Source organism: Phragmites australis, chromosome 5 (genome assembly GCF_958298935.1).
Source record: "Phragmites australis chromosome 5, lpPhrAust1.1, whole genome shotgun sequence".
Taxonomy (NCBI): Eukaryota; Viridiplantae; Streptophyta; class Magnoliopsida; order Poales; family Poaceae; genus Phragmites; species Phragmites australis.
In genome coordinates this window covers 5,840,522-5,854,914 of record NC_084925.1, presented here as the reverse complement: position 1 = coordinate 5,854,914, position 14,393 = coordinate 5,840,522, and the positions used below count along the sequence as shown (strand labels likewise).

Sequence of the window (14,393 nt, the reverse complement as noted above, 5' to 3'; positions counted from 1 at the left end):
TCGGACAAGTTTCGGCCGATTCTAGTTGAGAAGTATGATGGCTCGACCAACCCAGAGGAGTTCCTATAAATCTAAACCACCATGGTGCATGATGTGAGAGGTCATTGGAAGGTCATGGCTAACTACTTTCCTACCGTCTTAACCGGTTCCGCCCGGTCCTGACTGATGAACCTCCCCCACGGGTCGGTTCACTCTTGGGAGGATCTGCGCGACCAGTTCATCGTCAACTTTCAGGGGACCAACACCCGACCACGGGTCAAGGACGACCTATATTAGGTTCGGCAAAGATAAGGAGAGTCTCTGTGAGACTTCATATGTCATTCACCGAATGCCAGAACACAATTCCAAGGATCTTGTGAGAATCTGTGATCATAGCATTCAAGCGGGGTGTCAAAGACCAGAAAATGGTCGAGAAGCTGGCCACCCGGGTAATCCGAAGCACAACCGAGCTCTTAGAGCTCATGGAAGGACAATAAGAGCAAGCACAAGGTTGGACCTCCTGAGGTCTTGGTGGTCGAGAAAATCGGCCTAACACGCTGGTGCTTCGAGAAGAAAGATGGGAAAAAGGGTCAAGGCTATTGCCTGATCCACTGTACAGATGCCCACTATCTGACCGAGTGCAAGGTCGTTCGAGGCATCATCGATCAGGAGCTCTAGGATCTCAAGCACAAGCACAACAAGGACGATGAGGACAGGGCCGCCCTCCACCAGTCGACACTGGGATACCAGCAAGCCAGTCACATGGTCCACCACATCTTCGGAGGTGCCGTGACATATTCCTTTAATAGGGAATACATGTCGATGGTCCGGGAGGTGTGGGCGACCGCATCGGACCCGAGCCCACGCCTAAAGTGGTCGGAGGTCCCACTCACTTTCAGCCAGGCCGACCACCCCGCATGCATCAGACACCATGGTTGCTACCCCATCGTGGTCGAACCCACGGTGCAGAACATACGACTAGGCTGAGTACTCATCGACAGGGGGAGCTTGATCAACCTCCTTTTCACCGATGTGCTGGACGCCCTACAGATTCCAAGAAGCTTGTTGAGGCCATCTCCACCCTTCTTCGGGATCACCCCGAACTCCTCAGCTAAGCCTCTAGGGCAAATCGAGTTGCCCGTTACCTTCGGCTCACCGAACAACTTCAGAACCGAAAGGGTCCTGTTCGATGTGGTCGACTTCAGAACTGTGTATAACGCGATCCTCGGACAATCAGCGATGGCCTAGTTCATGGCCATTGCCCACTACGCATACCAAGTGATCAAAATCCTTGGGCCAACAGGGGACATCACCATTATTGGCAACACCAAAACGGCCCTGCACTACGACAAGAGTAGTCTCGACATGATCGAGCTGACTCCTGGATCGTAACCCGTGACCATTGAACCTAGCGGGTGATCGGCAAAGGTCCATGTCATCGCTAGCCCAAAGGATCGGCTCAAGACAGTGAGCCCAGATGACACCGACTTGACTAAGTCAGTCCAGATAGGGGCCTCACTGAATCCTAAATAGGGACTCACGCTCATCACCTTCCTCCGGGAGAGCACGGATATCTTTTCATGGAGTCTGTCTGATATGCCCTGAGTCCCCAGGGATGTGATCGAGCACAAGTTGTTTGTGCGACTAGACGCGTGACCAGTAAAGCAAAATGCACGTCGATTCACAGCCGACTGGAAGGAAGGGCTTCGTTAGGAGATCAACAAGCTCCTAGAAGAAGGCTTCATCCGGGAGGTGCAGTACCCAGAATGGTTGGCTAACCCAGTCATGGTCCGAAAGCACAATGGCAAGTGGAGAATGTGTGTCGATCTCACCGACCTGCCCAAAGGACCTTTTCCCTCTTCTCCGAATCGACAAGCTAGTTGACTCAACGACCGACAATGATCTGTTATGTTCCTCAGATGCTCGATCGGTGTACCATCCGATTAGTTTGTTTAGGGAAGATGAGGAAAAGATGGCTTTTGTTACACCCTTTGGGGTTTTTTGCTATGTAAAAATGTTTTTTGGCTTAAAAAGAGTCGGTGCCACTTACCAACAGTGTATTCAACTCATTCTCCGGCCACAGCTTGGAAGAAACGTCGAGGCATATGTGGACGATGTGGTCGTCAAAAGCAGGGCCAAGATAGACTTGGTCGCAGACCTTTAAGAAACGTTCGGCAATCTCCAGAAGTACTGCATGAAGCTGAACCCGGAAGAGTGTATGCTCGGGGTTCCGTCAGGGAAGTTGCTCGGATTTCTCGTGTCTCATCGAGGGATAGAGGTGAATCCTGATAAGATCAGGGCTATTGACCAGATGAGATCCCCGACCAGGTTAAAAGAGTTTCAGAAACTAACATGATGTATTGCTGCTCTGAGTAGGTTCATCTCAATGCTAGGGGAGAAGGGACAGCCACTCTTCAAACTCCTGAAGAAAAAAGACCACTTCCAGTGAACGCCGGAGGCAGAGGCGGCATTCCAAGAGCTCAAAAGGTACCTCCCCTCCCCTCCCGTACTGACCTCGACCCAACGAGGAGCTTTTGCTCTATATTGCCTCAACACCATAGGTCGCGAGTGGTCCTAGTCGTCGAGTGGGTAGGTCTCTAGCGACCAGTATATTACGTTAGTGAGGTCCTGTAAGACGTGAAGGCTTAGTACCTACAGGCTAAAAACTACTATATGTCATCCTAATGGCCTCTCGCAAGCTCAGACACTACTTTCAGGCTCACAGAATCAAGGTGATTTTCTCATTCCCAATTAGGGAAATTCTCCGTAATAGAGATATAGCAGGAAGAACAGTAAAGTGGGCAGTAGAACTTGGGGGATTCGATCTCCAATTCATCCCCTGAACGTCTATCAAGTCCCAAGCACTGGCTGATTTTGTAGCCGAGTGGTAGTCCTTCGAGCCCGAGAAGCTACAATGACCAGAGACAGATGAACACTGGACCATGCACTTTGACGGATCGTTCACACTAAAGGGAGACAGAGCTGGAGTGGTTCTAACCTCACCTACCGGTGACATCCTCAGGTACGTAATTCAATTATATTTTTCAGCCACTAATAACACTACCGAATATGAGGACCTCTTGTCCAAAATGCGAGCAGCCTCCACATTTTGAATTAAACGACTATTAGCGATAGAGGACTCGCTACTAGTCATGAACCAGGTACAAAAGGAGTTTCAGTGCTCTGACATGATAATGGTGGCATACCTCACCGAAGTGAGAAGTCTAGAGCGTCGCTTCGTTGGCTTTAAGGTCAAGCACGTCCCTCGCTAGGACAACTTCCTAGCCGATGAGCTGGCCCGTCTAACTTCTTCTTGTGAATCTGTCCCGGTCAAAGTCTTTGAAGAAATACTCTCACAACCATCCACCATGGTCTCGAGCCATGGTGAAGGGGATGCTCCGCATGGAAATGGAGCACCTGAGAAAACACCTTTAAAGGCAACACCTCCTTCAGTGCTGTCGACCTTGGGCAGCCATCATATGTTCACCCTGCTTGATTCGGGTACGATCTGGATGGATCAGATCTTGGACTAATTTTAGAATTAAGCAGTTCCTGATGATGATGTATCAGCAGAAAAGGTCTCACGGTAAGCCCGCAGATACTCCTTGGTAGAGGGACATCTCTACCATCGAGAGAGCAACAACCTTTTACTGAAATGTATCACTCAGGAAGAGGGGAGCACAATGCTCTCTGATATCCATGGAGGCATATATGGTAGCCATGTTTCATACCGCACCATTGTTGGAAAAGCGTTCTGGCAATGATTCTATTGGCCCACTACCATTCAGGATGCATTCGAGCTGGTGAAACGATGCGAGTTGTGTCAATACCACGGTCGAAATACCAACCTACCAGCCCAGATGGGACGTCATGGATGGTGCAGAGGGGCCTTTTTCCGCTCATAGCATTAAATGCTACAGAATGAGACTTTTGCAGGTCGACGCGGCACCGCACGACAGATGGGACGTTGTCAGCAGGCCGATCAGGCAAGTGGTCAGGAAGGTCCTTCGTAATGATGGCTTGGGTTAAATATTAGGATGAGTAGGGTCTTCTGTTTGGATCCACACGTAAGTTCTTCTCCTCCCTACTATATAAAGGGATGATGACCCCGTTTGTAAAGAGGGAGATCAAGTCTAGCAGCCAGCTAGAACGACCTCTGTAACCTTGAGATCCTCCATAACATAACACACATGACGTAGGGTTATTATCCTCCGTAAGGTCTGAACTTGTATAACTCCTTATGTCCCTGAGTCTATTGTACACGCGTACATCGATTCTTAAAACGCCGTTCACGCACTCACTGTCTAGCATACCCCGAAATCATTGTCAGGGACTAATCCTCGACACCCCTTAAGACAAATGTTTCCCTTTCCAACAACTTAATTTCTTCTAAAATCTATCCTCAATTATTCTCCAGTCCTTATTTTTTAACCTTCTATGGTGCATAGGAATACCTAAATATCTAAAGTAATCGCCCATCTCACATCCAAAACACTAGGAATATTGTTCCTCATAAAGTTTTGCTTCTCCATAGCAGAATAATTCACTCTTATGAAAATTAATCTTGAGACCTGAAAGTTGCTCAAAGACACATAGCAGAAGCTTCATATTCTTGGCCTGTTCAAAACCATGATCCCTAAAAAGTATTGCATCATCCACATATTAGAGGATTGATAATCCATGATCTACCAAATGAGGAATGACCCTTGATATCTACCCATCCTTTTTTGCTCTTGCTATTAATATCGACAGCATATCCACCACTATATTAAATAAGACTGGTGAGAGCGGATCCCCTTGTGTCAATCCCTTTTTGTTTGAAAATATCGACCAATGTCATCATTAACTTTCACACTAACACTGCCTTTCATTATAAAATGATTAATCCATTTGCACCATTCTTCGGAGAAGCCCTTCATTCTTAAAGTCCACTGAAGAAAAGACCAATTAACTTTGTCATAATCCTTTTCAAAGTCCAACTATAAGATGACTCCATTGAACTCTTTTCTGTGCATCTCATGAATCATTTCATGTAGTATGACTGCCCCTTCCATTATGAATCTGCCTAACATAAAAGCAGTTTGAGTTGATATGACTATATTTTCAGCTACATCCACTAGTCTGTTAAGGCATACCTTTGTAAATTTTTTTAAGATAATGTTTAACAGATAAATGGGTCTATATTGCTGAATTTGAGTTGCATTGGATTTCTTAGGTAGTAGTGTAATTATTCCAAAGTTGAGGCTATATAGCGACAGGGTGCCTTTATGAAACTCATAAAAAAGTGCCATTAGATCATCTTTCATAACATCCCAAAAACATTGGTTAAAATCTGCTAGAAAGCTATCATGACCAGGTGCTTTGTTATGACTTTTCTGAAACTCAAAGCAGAACAACTAAACTTTTTTGAAACAATCAAAAATTCAGAGGACCATCCATTAGAGCAATCTTTAAAGCGTTCTGACTTTTCTGAAACTCAAAGAAGAAGAACTGAACTTTTTTGAAACAATAAAAAATTCAGAGAACCACTCATTAGAGCAATCTTTAAAGATTAAACTAGGAAGGTTAAAGGTATGTGTGCACTGAACAGAGCAGAAAGGAGAGAGGATTAGCACTAGTTTCTCAAAGGATCAGGTCATAACAAATTGGGGGCTGAAAGCCTAAGCTTGATCATGCCTAAAATAGGAGAGAAGAGAGAAACAAGTGCAATTTTGGCTCCAAGAATTGAACCATATAGTATCATATTCAGGTGCAAGCTGCACAATCAGGGGCAATTAAAATTGCACTTGTTCATCAATTAAAAAGTGCACTTGGGCAAAAACAAAAAGGTTGGCCAAGGCCAAGAACAAAAGACATATTCTTTCTGAGAAAGGTGCCCTAGCTATCACGCTCCCACAAACTCTCAAGTGCCTGTATTGTCTTTGATCCTTTGGGCAATGAAGTGTGTGGGTTGTTCCATTTTATTGAAAGTTCCGGTGTTACGCTCCTTCCAGATTTTCTAGCAAACCAGGATGATAAGCAACTTCATCCCCCCTTTTTGGGGTGTTAGGGATGTTGGCCATGACTATCCACCATTGGTGAATGGAGTGGGTGTGCGGCTAGGAAACTGGCTAAAGTGTTGGTTGCGACACCCATTGTGCAAAGTATGACAAACAAGCTTGGTGAATCTGCATTCAGTGAACATGTGGTGATAAGTTTCATATTCCTTTTTGCATAGTAGGTGATGCAGATTGTGAGGCCACCCTCTGGTGGCCAACCTATCTAAGGTTCATAGCCTGTTTTAGTTTGCTAGCCAAACAAATACTTCGCATTTTGGCCGAGTCCAACTCTTCTAGATTAGAGATTGGAAGTTTGTATCTATTGATCCCATAAATTGTGCTTTGTAGGACAAAGCCGTTGTGTACTCGTCATGCTCTGTGAATTTCCAGGTGATCGCATCATGTGATCTAGGTTGTAGTTGCACTTGTTGGACGGAGGTCCAAAGCCGTACAAATTCAGTAATGATTGGGTTGTGATGCCTAACAAAAAAGTGAGCCCATGCATCCAGTAACTAGTTTTGATGGCTTCACGTAGAGTCCGACGTTTCACCCTGGATGTTGAAAAGACATGTGGAACAATGTCTTTTGGTCATTGCCCTTAAAGTCGGGTAGAGTGCCAATACAATATTTATCGCCCATTGCCGATGATGATGTTGGTGGAGGGTGCAAATAGTAGTCTATCTATGTCATTACACGAAATGTTTGATCCTACCAAGACTTACGTTGGGCCTTCCATTCTTACCACAACCATCATAGTTGGAGCACTCTAGCAAAGTTGACGAGGTTGAGGATGCCTAACCTGCCATTGTTTGTTGGCCTACATACTCATCTTCAATTGACCTTGCATTTGCCTCATGTTAGGTCCTCAGTTCAAGACCATAGAAAATTCATTCCCCTGCTATGGCTTTGAGGATTTATTTTGGAGCTTTGAGACTAATGAAGAAGTAGATTGGCTGGGAAGTGAGCACTAACTTGATGAGGGTTAGTCATCCATTGAGAGCAATGTTTTTCCATTCCACCCTGCAAAGGTGGAAGTCGCTTTGTCTACTAAGGGTTGGAAATCCGCTTGCTTCAACCGTTGGATGGTGAGATGCAGTCACAGGTATTTGATGAGGAAGCATGTGCACGTGGCTGGCAGCTCTGTGTAAATATCATCTAAATGAAGTTCCACACATCTGATAGGCACAACCATGGATTTTTGGAAATTCGTTCGTACTCCAGTTACCTCACTGAAGAGTTATAAAATTCCAACAAGAGCTGAAACCTTGTCTCTTTTTGGAGAGATAAAAAGAACCACATAATCGGCATACATTGAGATGCACATTTACGTGGTGCACCCTCTGAGGTGCTTGAGCAAGCTGGCCTCCACTGCAAGGTTGAGAAGGTGTTGCAGAGGGTCGGTGGCTAGGATAAAAAGTAGAGGAGAGAGGGAGTCCCCTGCCTGATCTCCCGTTCATGCTGAATTGATGCATTACGAAATCCATTTAGAAGGATTTCTGAAAGAGGAGTCTGAGGGTAGCATTGCAATCCAGTCACACCAACGTGTTAGGAATCCATGGTGCTGCCACAGAGTAAGGACATACTCCCAACGATCTGAGTCAAAATCTTTGGTGATGTCGACCTTGAAGAGCAAGGTGAGCATCATATTTTGGTGGAGGCGTCTAGCCACGTTTCTCACTGCCATGTAATTGTTGTGGATATTTTGTTGCTTGATGAAAGCTAGGTCTGGGCAAAAAAAAAAATCAGAACCGATAAACCAAACCGAACCACTGAAATTATCGATTTTTTTTGGTGTTTGGTTCGGTTCTTATTTTTGTACTATTCAGTGGTCGGTGTTAGGTTCGATTGTCTGATGTCAAAAACTGATACACCGAAGACCACTTAGCTACCCCGCCCGGACCCCCGCTCAGCTACCCCTTGCCTCGGCCACGGGCATCAGGGGCGGGCATAGGAATGACACGTCGATGCAGGTGGGGGATTTGATGGGGGAGTTCAGGAATGCCAGGTGGGACCAGCCACTGCCACGATGGAAGGGAGGATAGGGCAGAGCAGAGCGCAGAGGTGTACTCGAGGAGATCTCCAATGAGGATGCATCAGAGTCAACAGTGGGCAGGAGGAGCGTGAGGAAGTCGCGGTTGATGTCCCCAGCGTCGTTGTCGTAGGTGCAAAGTAGTCCCGACAGGGAAAGACCCTTGCCCTAGGGAATATGAACTCGACGTAGGTGTGTAACACCTCATCGAGGATGACGTGGATCTGGTCCTCACTGAACTTGACCCTGTGGGTTCACAGTGACCACGAGGGCGGCCATCTCGTCTTGGTCTAGCCCCCCGTCCCCGTTGATGTCAAATTGCTCAAAGATCTTGCACACCTTCTTTGCCCGTGACCCTCGTCCCACCGACACGGACATCGCCATTTTGGGCATGGGAAAAATCAGCCAGATTACGGTGAAAGATCAACTACCCTATGCCCTTGCCGCACACTCAGCTATGACCTATCCGCATAGGCTCCCCTCGTCTCCCCTTTCTCCCTGAGCCTCCTCCACTGTGGCACTTGCTCTGGGAGCACCTGGGTTTCACCGCAAGGAGGGAGGAGGACACAGGGAAGGAGAGAGTGGGAGCGGTCGCGGTGGTGATGTGGTGAGGAGAGACATGAGGCTTGAGCGTGGCGGGGCAGTGTGCGGGGTCATGTGGAGAGGCTGGAGCACAGCACAGAGCGACCGACGGGGACTCAGTGCCTGTGTTTTTGGTGAAAACTAAAAAATCAAACAGTGAAAACCGAAATCAGAAATGGGTGGTTTTCCAATTTTTTCAAGAACTTCGGTTTGCATTCTCTAAAAACCAAAATATTCATACACCAAAAAAACCAAACCGGCATAATCGAAAAAACCGGATGCCCAGGCCTAATGAAATCACTTTGACATCTCGATACTAGGGAGTTCATGTGCAATGCGAGGCATGAAGCGAGGATTTTGGAGATGATCTTTGTTATAGAATGAATTAGACTGATCGGTCTGAAGTTCGAGATTTTATCCGCCCCCTCTTTCTTTGGCAGGAGAACAATGTTAGCTGTGTTTAATAGGTGCATGTTGGAGCTGCACAACTTGTAAAAATCATGGACAACCGCCACGATGTCCACTTTAATAATGTTCCAATATATATTTTTTAAAAAATGCTAGTGAAGCCATCTGGCCCCGAAGCCCTATCTGATGGCATTTGGTTGATGGCATGTTGAATTTCTTCATCGGTGACTGAAGCTCGCTATCTGGAAAGTTGAAGAGTTACCATTTAGGTCGATGGTGCGGCTTGGAGGAAGGGAAATGATCCTTATGGAGTGCTCTTGTGCAATTGCCGCTTTTTCTTCATGTGTAACGACCCATCCTTGTTCCTTTTGGAGCCTTTGAATGTGCTTCTTCCTTCTTCTTGCATTGACCTTTAAGCGAAAGAATCTGGTATTGATGTCTCTCTCCCTAATGTAGGTTATCTGTGAGGCCTATCTTTTCTGGAGGCAATTCCTTATATGCTACCGATAAAACTCACAAATCTCTGATATGCTATCGTGTGTCTATAACACGTGGGACCACCTTAGTCACTGACGTATGGGGCCTAATAGCATATTAGAACTTTAAATTTTAGCTAGTGGCATGTGAGAAATTATACCTTTTTTCTGGGCCCTCTCAATGATCACAAGGCCCATCACCTGCTTATTGAGTTGGGCATGGAGGAGCTGCTCCCCGGCTGACAATGCTCTGAATTCCTAAGTGGTGTGCAACCGTAAGATAACATCAAGAGCCATGAGAAGTTGTACCTTAGTGTATGGAATTACCGTCTTGCTCTAGACTTTGAGTTCCTTCGTCGTGTTTTGGAACTTCTGGTTAAGGATATGGAGAGGATCAGAGTGATTCATATGCGTATTCCATGCAGAGGCAACAGCTTCCATGAAACCCAGAATACAGACCTAGAAATTTTCAAACATGAAGGATTTGGAGCGTCTAGGGCCACTTCGGTTTGAGAGGATCAGTGGTCCGAGAGAATGGTGGAGAGTGCGTGAAGGATATGGTTGTCGAAGGCGGAGTCCATTCAATATTGTAAAAAACTATGTCTAGTCTTATCAGAGTTATATTTCATCTCTCATTGCTCCAGGTGAACTTCCAGTTCTGGAGATTGATCTCTTGGAGTTCACACTCATTTAGGGCCTCACGAAATTGGTCAATAAGAGTGTGGTTCAGCTTTCTATTGTTTTTGCCACTGACTTTGTGGATTAGGTTGAAATTCCCGAGTATAAGCCAGTTTTGCCTTGCAATCAGTATGATGATCTTAATCTCCCGAAGGAAGACCGGTTTCCTGCTTATCCTTTGGCGTGGTTTCTACTCTGATCATGTACCCTGTCACTGTCAGCAAGCATTACATTTCTTTCTCACTCTCTCCTTTCTTCCAATCCTTGGACCTCTGCTGAGTTTCGTTTCCTCCCTCCTAAAGGAGCTCAGAACTCACCACAAAGAGAGAGAGATGCTTATTTCAAGTCTTCAGGAGCAGAGGGCAGAGGCGGAGCAGCGAGCAAGACGAAAGAATCCTCCTCTTGTGCTCCTCCAACACACAGTGCTCAGCTCAGTGGGAGAGCAGACACGTCGCACGCTGAGAGACCCCGCGAAGGCAACGCAAGAGACCCGATTCCATTCTTGACAACCCCTACCAATCCTTGCTGCCCATCGAGCCCGGCCGAGCAAGCAACCGCCGACCTCGCCGTCCTCGCCGGCGTGCGCGCGGGGGTTAAGTAAGTAACCACGCCCGCGCTCCATGGCCGTGCCACCATGCCCCACGCCCCACGCAACGTGGACCGCACGCCGCCCGCCTGCTCTAATGCCCGCGCCCCTCGCTACCACGCCTTCCTCCTTCGCTTCCTCCCGCTGCTGCTGTCGTCGCTTGCTTCAACTTCAAGCTCCTCGTCGCGCTTCCGGGAGATGGAGGTGATGGCGCCGCGGCGGAAGTCCGGCGACTGGCACCGCCGGATTTTGCTGCTCCTCTGTTGCTGCCTCCTCGCCTTCCCCTGCCACGGAACAGTCACGAACGTCTCCCGGTCTGATAAGAAAGGTTGGTTGATCGATTGGTTCTTTGATGCAAATGATCGATGTTCTTGAGCCTGACATGCGTGCGCGCAGCCATGCAGTCGTTCGTGGGGACTTACGGGATCAACTACGGCCGTGTCGCCGACAACCTGCCGGAGCCGGCGTTGGTGGTGAAGCTGCTGAAGTTGGCGCGGATCAGGAACGTGAAGATTTACGACGCCAACCACAGCGTGCTGGACGCGTTCCGGGGGTCTGGGCTCAACCTCGTGGTGACCATCCCCAACGAGCTCCTCAAGGACATGGCTGCCAACCCGAGCAAGGCCATGGACTGGATCAACGAGAACGTGCAGCCTTACTACCTATCCGCGGGCATCGTCGGCGTCACCGTCGGCAACGAGATTCTCGGCGGGCAGGACACGGGCATCGCCGAGGCGCTCGTCGGCGCCATCGTCAACGTGCACGATGCGCTGAAGATGCTCCGGCTCGCCGACAGGATCGAGGTCTCCACGCCGCACTCGGAGGCTGTCTTCGCCACCTCCTACCCGCCGTCCGCCTGCGTCTTCAAAGACGACCTCATGGTGTACCTCCGCCCGCTGCTCGACTTCTTCTCCAAGACCGGCGCGCCGTTCTACGTCAACGCCTACCCGTTCCTCGCGTACATGAGCGACCCGGAGCACATCGACATCAACTACGCGCTCTTCAAGCGCAACGCCGGCATCGTCGACCCGAAGACCGGCCTGCACTACGACAACATGTTCGAGGCCCAGTTCGACGCCGCCTACTTCGCGCTCGAGGCCGCGGGTTACTCGGCCATGGAAGTGCGCGTGGCGGAGACCGGCTGGGCGTCCGCTGGCGACGCCACTGAGGCCGGCGCCAACATGGAGAACGCCGTGACGTACCACCGCAACCTCAGGAAGCGGCTGTTCCTCAGGAAGGGGACGCCGTACAGGCCGGACAGGGTGGCCAAGGCGTTTATCTTCGCGCTCTTCAACGAGAACCTCAAGCCCGGGCCCACCACCGAGCGACACTACGGTCTCTACAAGCCCGACGGCAGCGTCTCTATTAATATCGGACTCAAGGGCCTCCTGCCGTCCTCCGCGCCGCCGCCACCGCTGTCTCTCACGCCGTTGTTCAAGGTACTTGGCTTCTATTTTTCTTCCCATCTTGGTAGCAAATGAGCACCATTTCATTATCTAAGATCATGCATAGTGCATTGGGGTGTGCGGTACATCATTTCATATTTGAATTTTCAAGTATCTAATAGCGTAGCGCATGTCTCAATGCAATATAAATGGTGTAGATAATGAGTGCATGTGTACGTAGCTGCACAAAATCTGTGTCGAATTACTCGTCTCTTTTTTCTCATAGTTAAATTAAATCATTTGTGATTTTGATTTTGCAGAGAGTTCGAGCATGGGGGTGGATAGTACAGTACTCGGCTGCGCTTCTTCCATGCACATTGGTTTTTCTAGCTTTGGCGACCTGATCGCAGATTAGCACGCATGCATGTAAAGTGTATAGTGCACTCATGGCGCTCATGAAGAGCTAACTGCTCCAGGCTGAGGCTGGACAAGTGCATGCAGTTTATTAACACAGATTCTTGCGATCGAGCTTCATAGAAAATTGTGGTATCGGAATTCAAGGAATGTTTCACATCAGGCTTCAGTTTTTCTTGCATAAGTAACTGGAATTAATCAAGTCTCACAGTTCAGCCTAATTTCTTTAAATACTGAAACTTGAAGTCTACCTCTTCGATTCAAAATTCCATTTTTCCTATTTTACCTTACAAATAATCTTGCCGTTTTACCCTGATTTGAACAATCAGGTTTCAGAATGCAAAGGACTCCTTAACTGTAAACCATTCACCAGTTTTATGCTCACATTGAAGAGTTACTGCTAGCTGGATCTCTGAATGACCGTCTTACGCTTACATCACCACATAAATTTCTGCAGGGTAATATTTCTGCATGTAATTTGTCATGGGCAGACATAATTCTGAATTTACAGTCGTTTCTTCACCATTAAGTAGTGTAGAATCGCTGTACTATATCGGCATATGGCACTCAAGGCATCTGACTACAAGCTCTGAAGCACCAAACTGATGTGCCCAAGTTAAGCATCACTTGCACAGCATCGAAAAGAAAACCTATAATCTTGTGCTTGAAACAGAATCCAAGGTGATGCTGCCTTGTAAACAAGAGAGGTTTGTGATGCTCTGCTTATTAGGTTCATAAAAAAAAATAACATAGTGATTCACCGAAAACTTTCAACCCAATGACAGGAATTGTGGAAGCATATTCCTGTGACTCACCAGCCACTGCTTTTTGCAAGGAGAAGAGTTCCTTCAGAAAAGCAAAGCCCATTCTGATAGACTAGAGTTAACCTGCATACTCTGAAACCTAGCATGTGAGCTGCAGTAGTTGCTGAAACAATTATTGGTTGGTAACATTTTCTTTCTCCACTTGGACTTTTGGAAGAGTTGATGAGTCAGTGATTTGCCTTCTTTTTCTTTCACATTTTGATGCTTGAATAAAGTTGGGTATCTGAAAACTGAAAAAAGAAGGCTGAAAAGTATGTCAACTTCTTTGACAACTTTCATCATACACAACGAGGAATCTCTGATCTTGGCAGGTGGTAACTTAACAGCTTTAATCGTGAATTCGTGACAAGATAAAAACGTTTGTTTCTCCCATAATTAACCACAGTTATCTTATTCGCGTGACCATGAAAAGTAAGGGGGGGAAAGAGAGATGAATATGGTTTTATGGTGTTTACAAATTATTAACGAAAACATATGCACTGAGCAATTGACTTTGGAACCTCTATCCATGAAGCTAATAAAGCTAAAAGGAGGGGAAAATGAAGGCAAAAAACGCATACTTTTGCGCATCCGGGGAATCGAACCCCGGTCAGTACCGTGGGAGGGTACTATGATACCACTACACCAGATGCGCTACGTGATAACTTCAACATCAGTACTCTGTATAACTCCTAAACTTAAGTCTTTTGCCTCTCCCAAAACGAGGCAGAAGCTGCATGTAGTAGCGAATAAAAGAAGAATTCAAGGCCACAATTGGCCTTTTCAACTCTCGCGTGCTTACACGTAAAAGGAAGGCAACTGCCACATACTTCGGCTAACTTTCACTCAAATGTTAGATGATGTTCTTTTAAGTTGGCGTTTGATTAGTTGAACGGAGTTAAGAGGATCTAATCGTTTTAGATAGGACTCAAGACCCACAAACGCTCTAGGATGTTACTAAACTGCTTTTCAAACACTCTGAACTATGAAAAAAAAAATCAACATCACCTCCATT

General features: G+C 47.1%; 1 protein-coding gene and 1 non-coding gene across 2 annotated transcripts; one reads left to right on the top strand and one right to left on the bottom strand.

The window, feature by feature from the left end:
- Positions 1-10,477: 10,477 nt before the first annotated feature.
- Positions 10,478-12,744, top strand: LOC133918578 (glucan endo-1,3-beta-glucosidase 14-like). Its single transcript, XM_062362516.1, has 3 exons — positions 10,478-11,104; positions 11,173-12,215; positions 12,482-12,744. Exons 1-3 carry the CDS (start codon positions 10,825-10,827, stop codon positions 12,563-12,565), a joined length of 1,407 nt encoding a protein of 468 aa, XP_062218500.1. The 5' UTR covers positions 10,478-10,824; the 3' UTR covers positions 12,566-12,744.
- A 1,218-nt stretch (positions 12,745-13,962) lies between these two features.
- TRNAG-CCC (transfer RNA glycine (anticodon CCC)) lies at positions 13,963-14,033 on the bottom strand. The gene has a single exon. It is a non-coding gene; the product is annotated as a tRNA-Gly (tRNA).
- Positions 14,034-14,393: the final 360 nt, after the last annotated feature.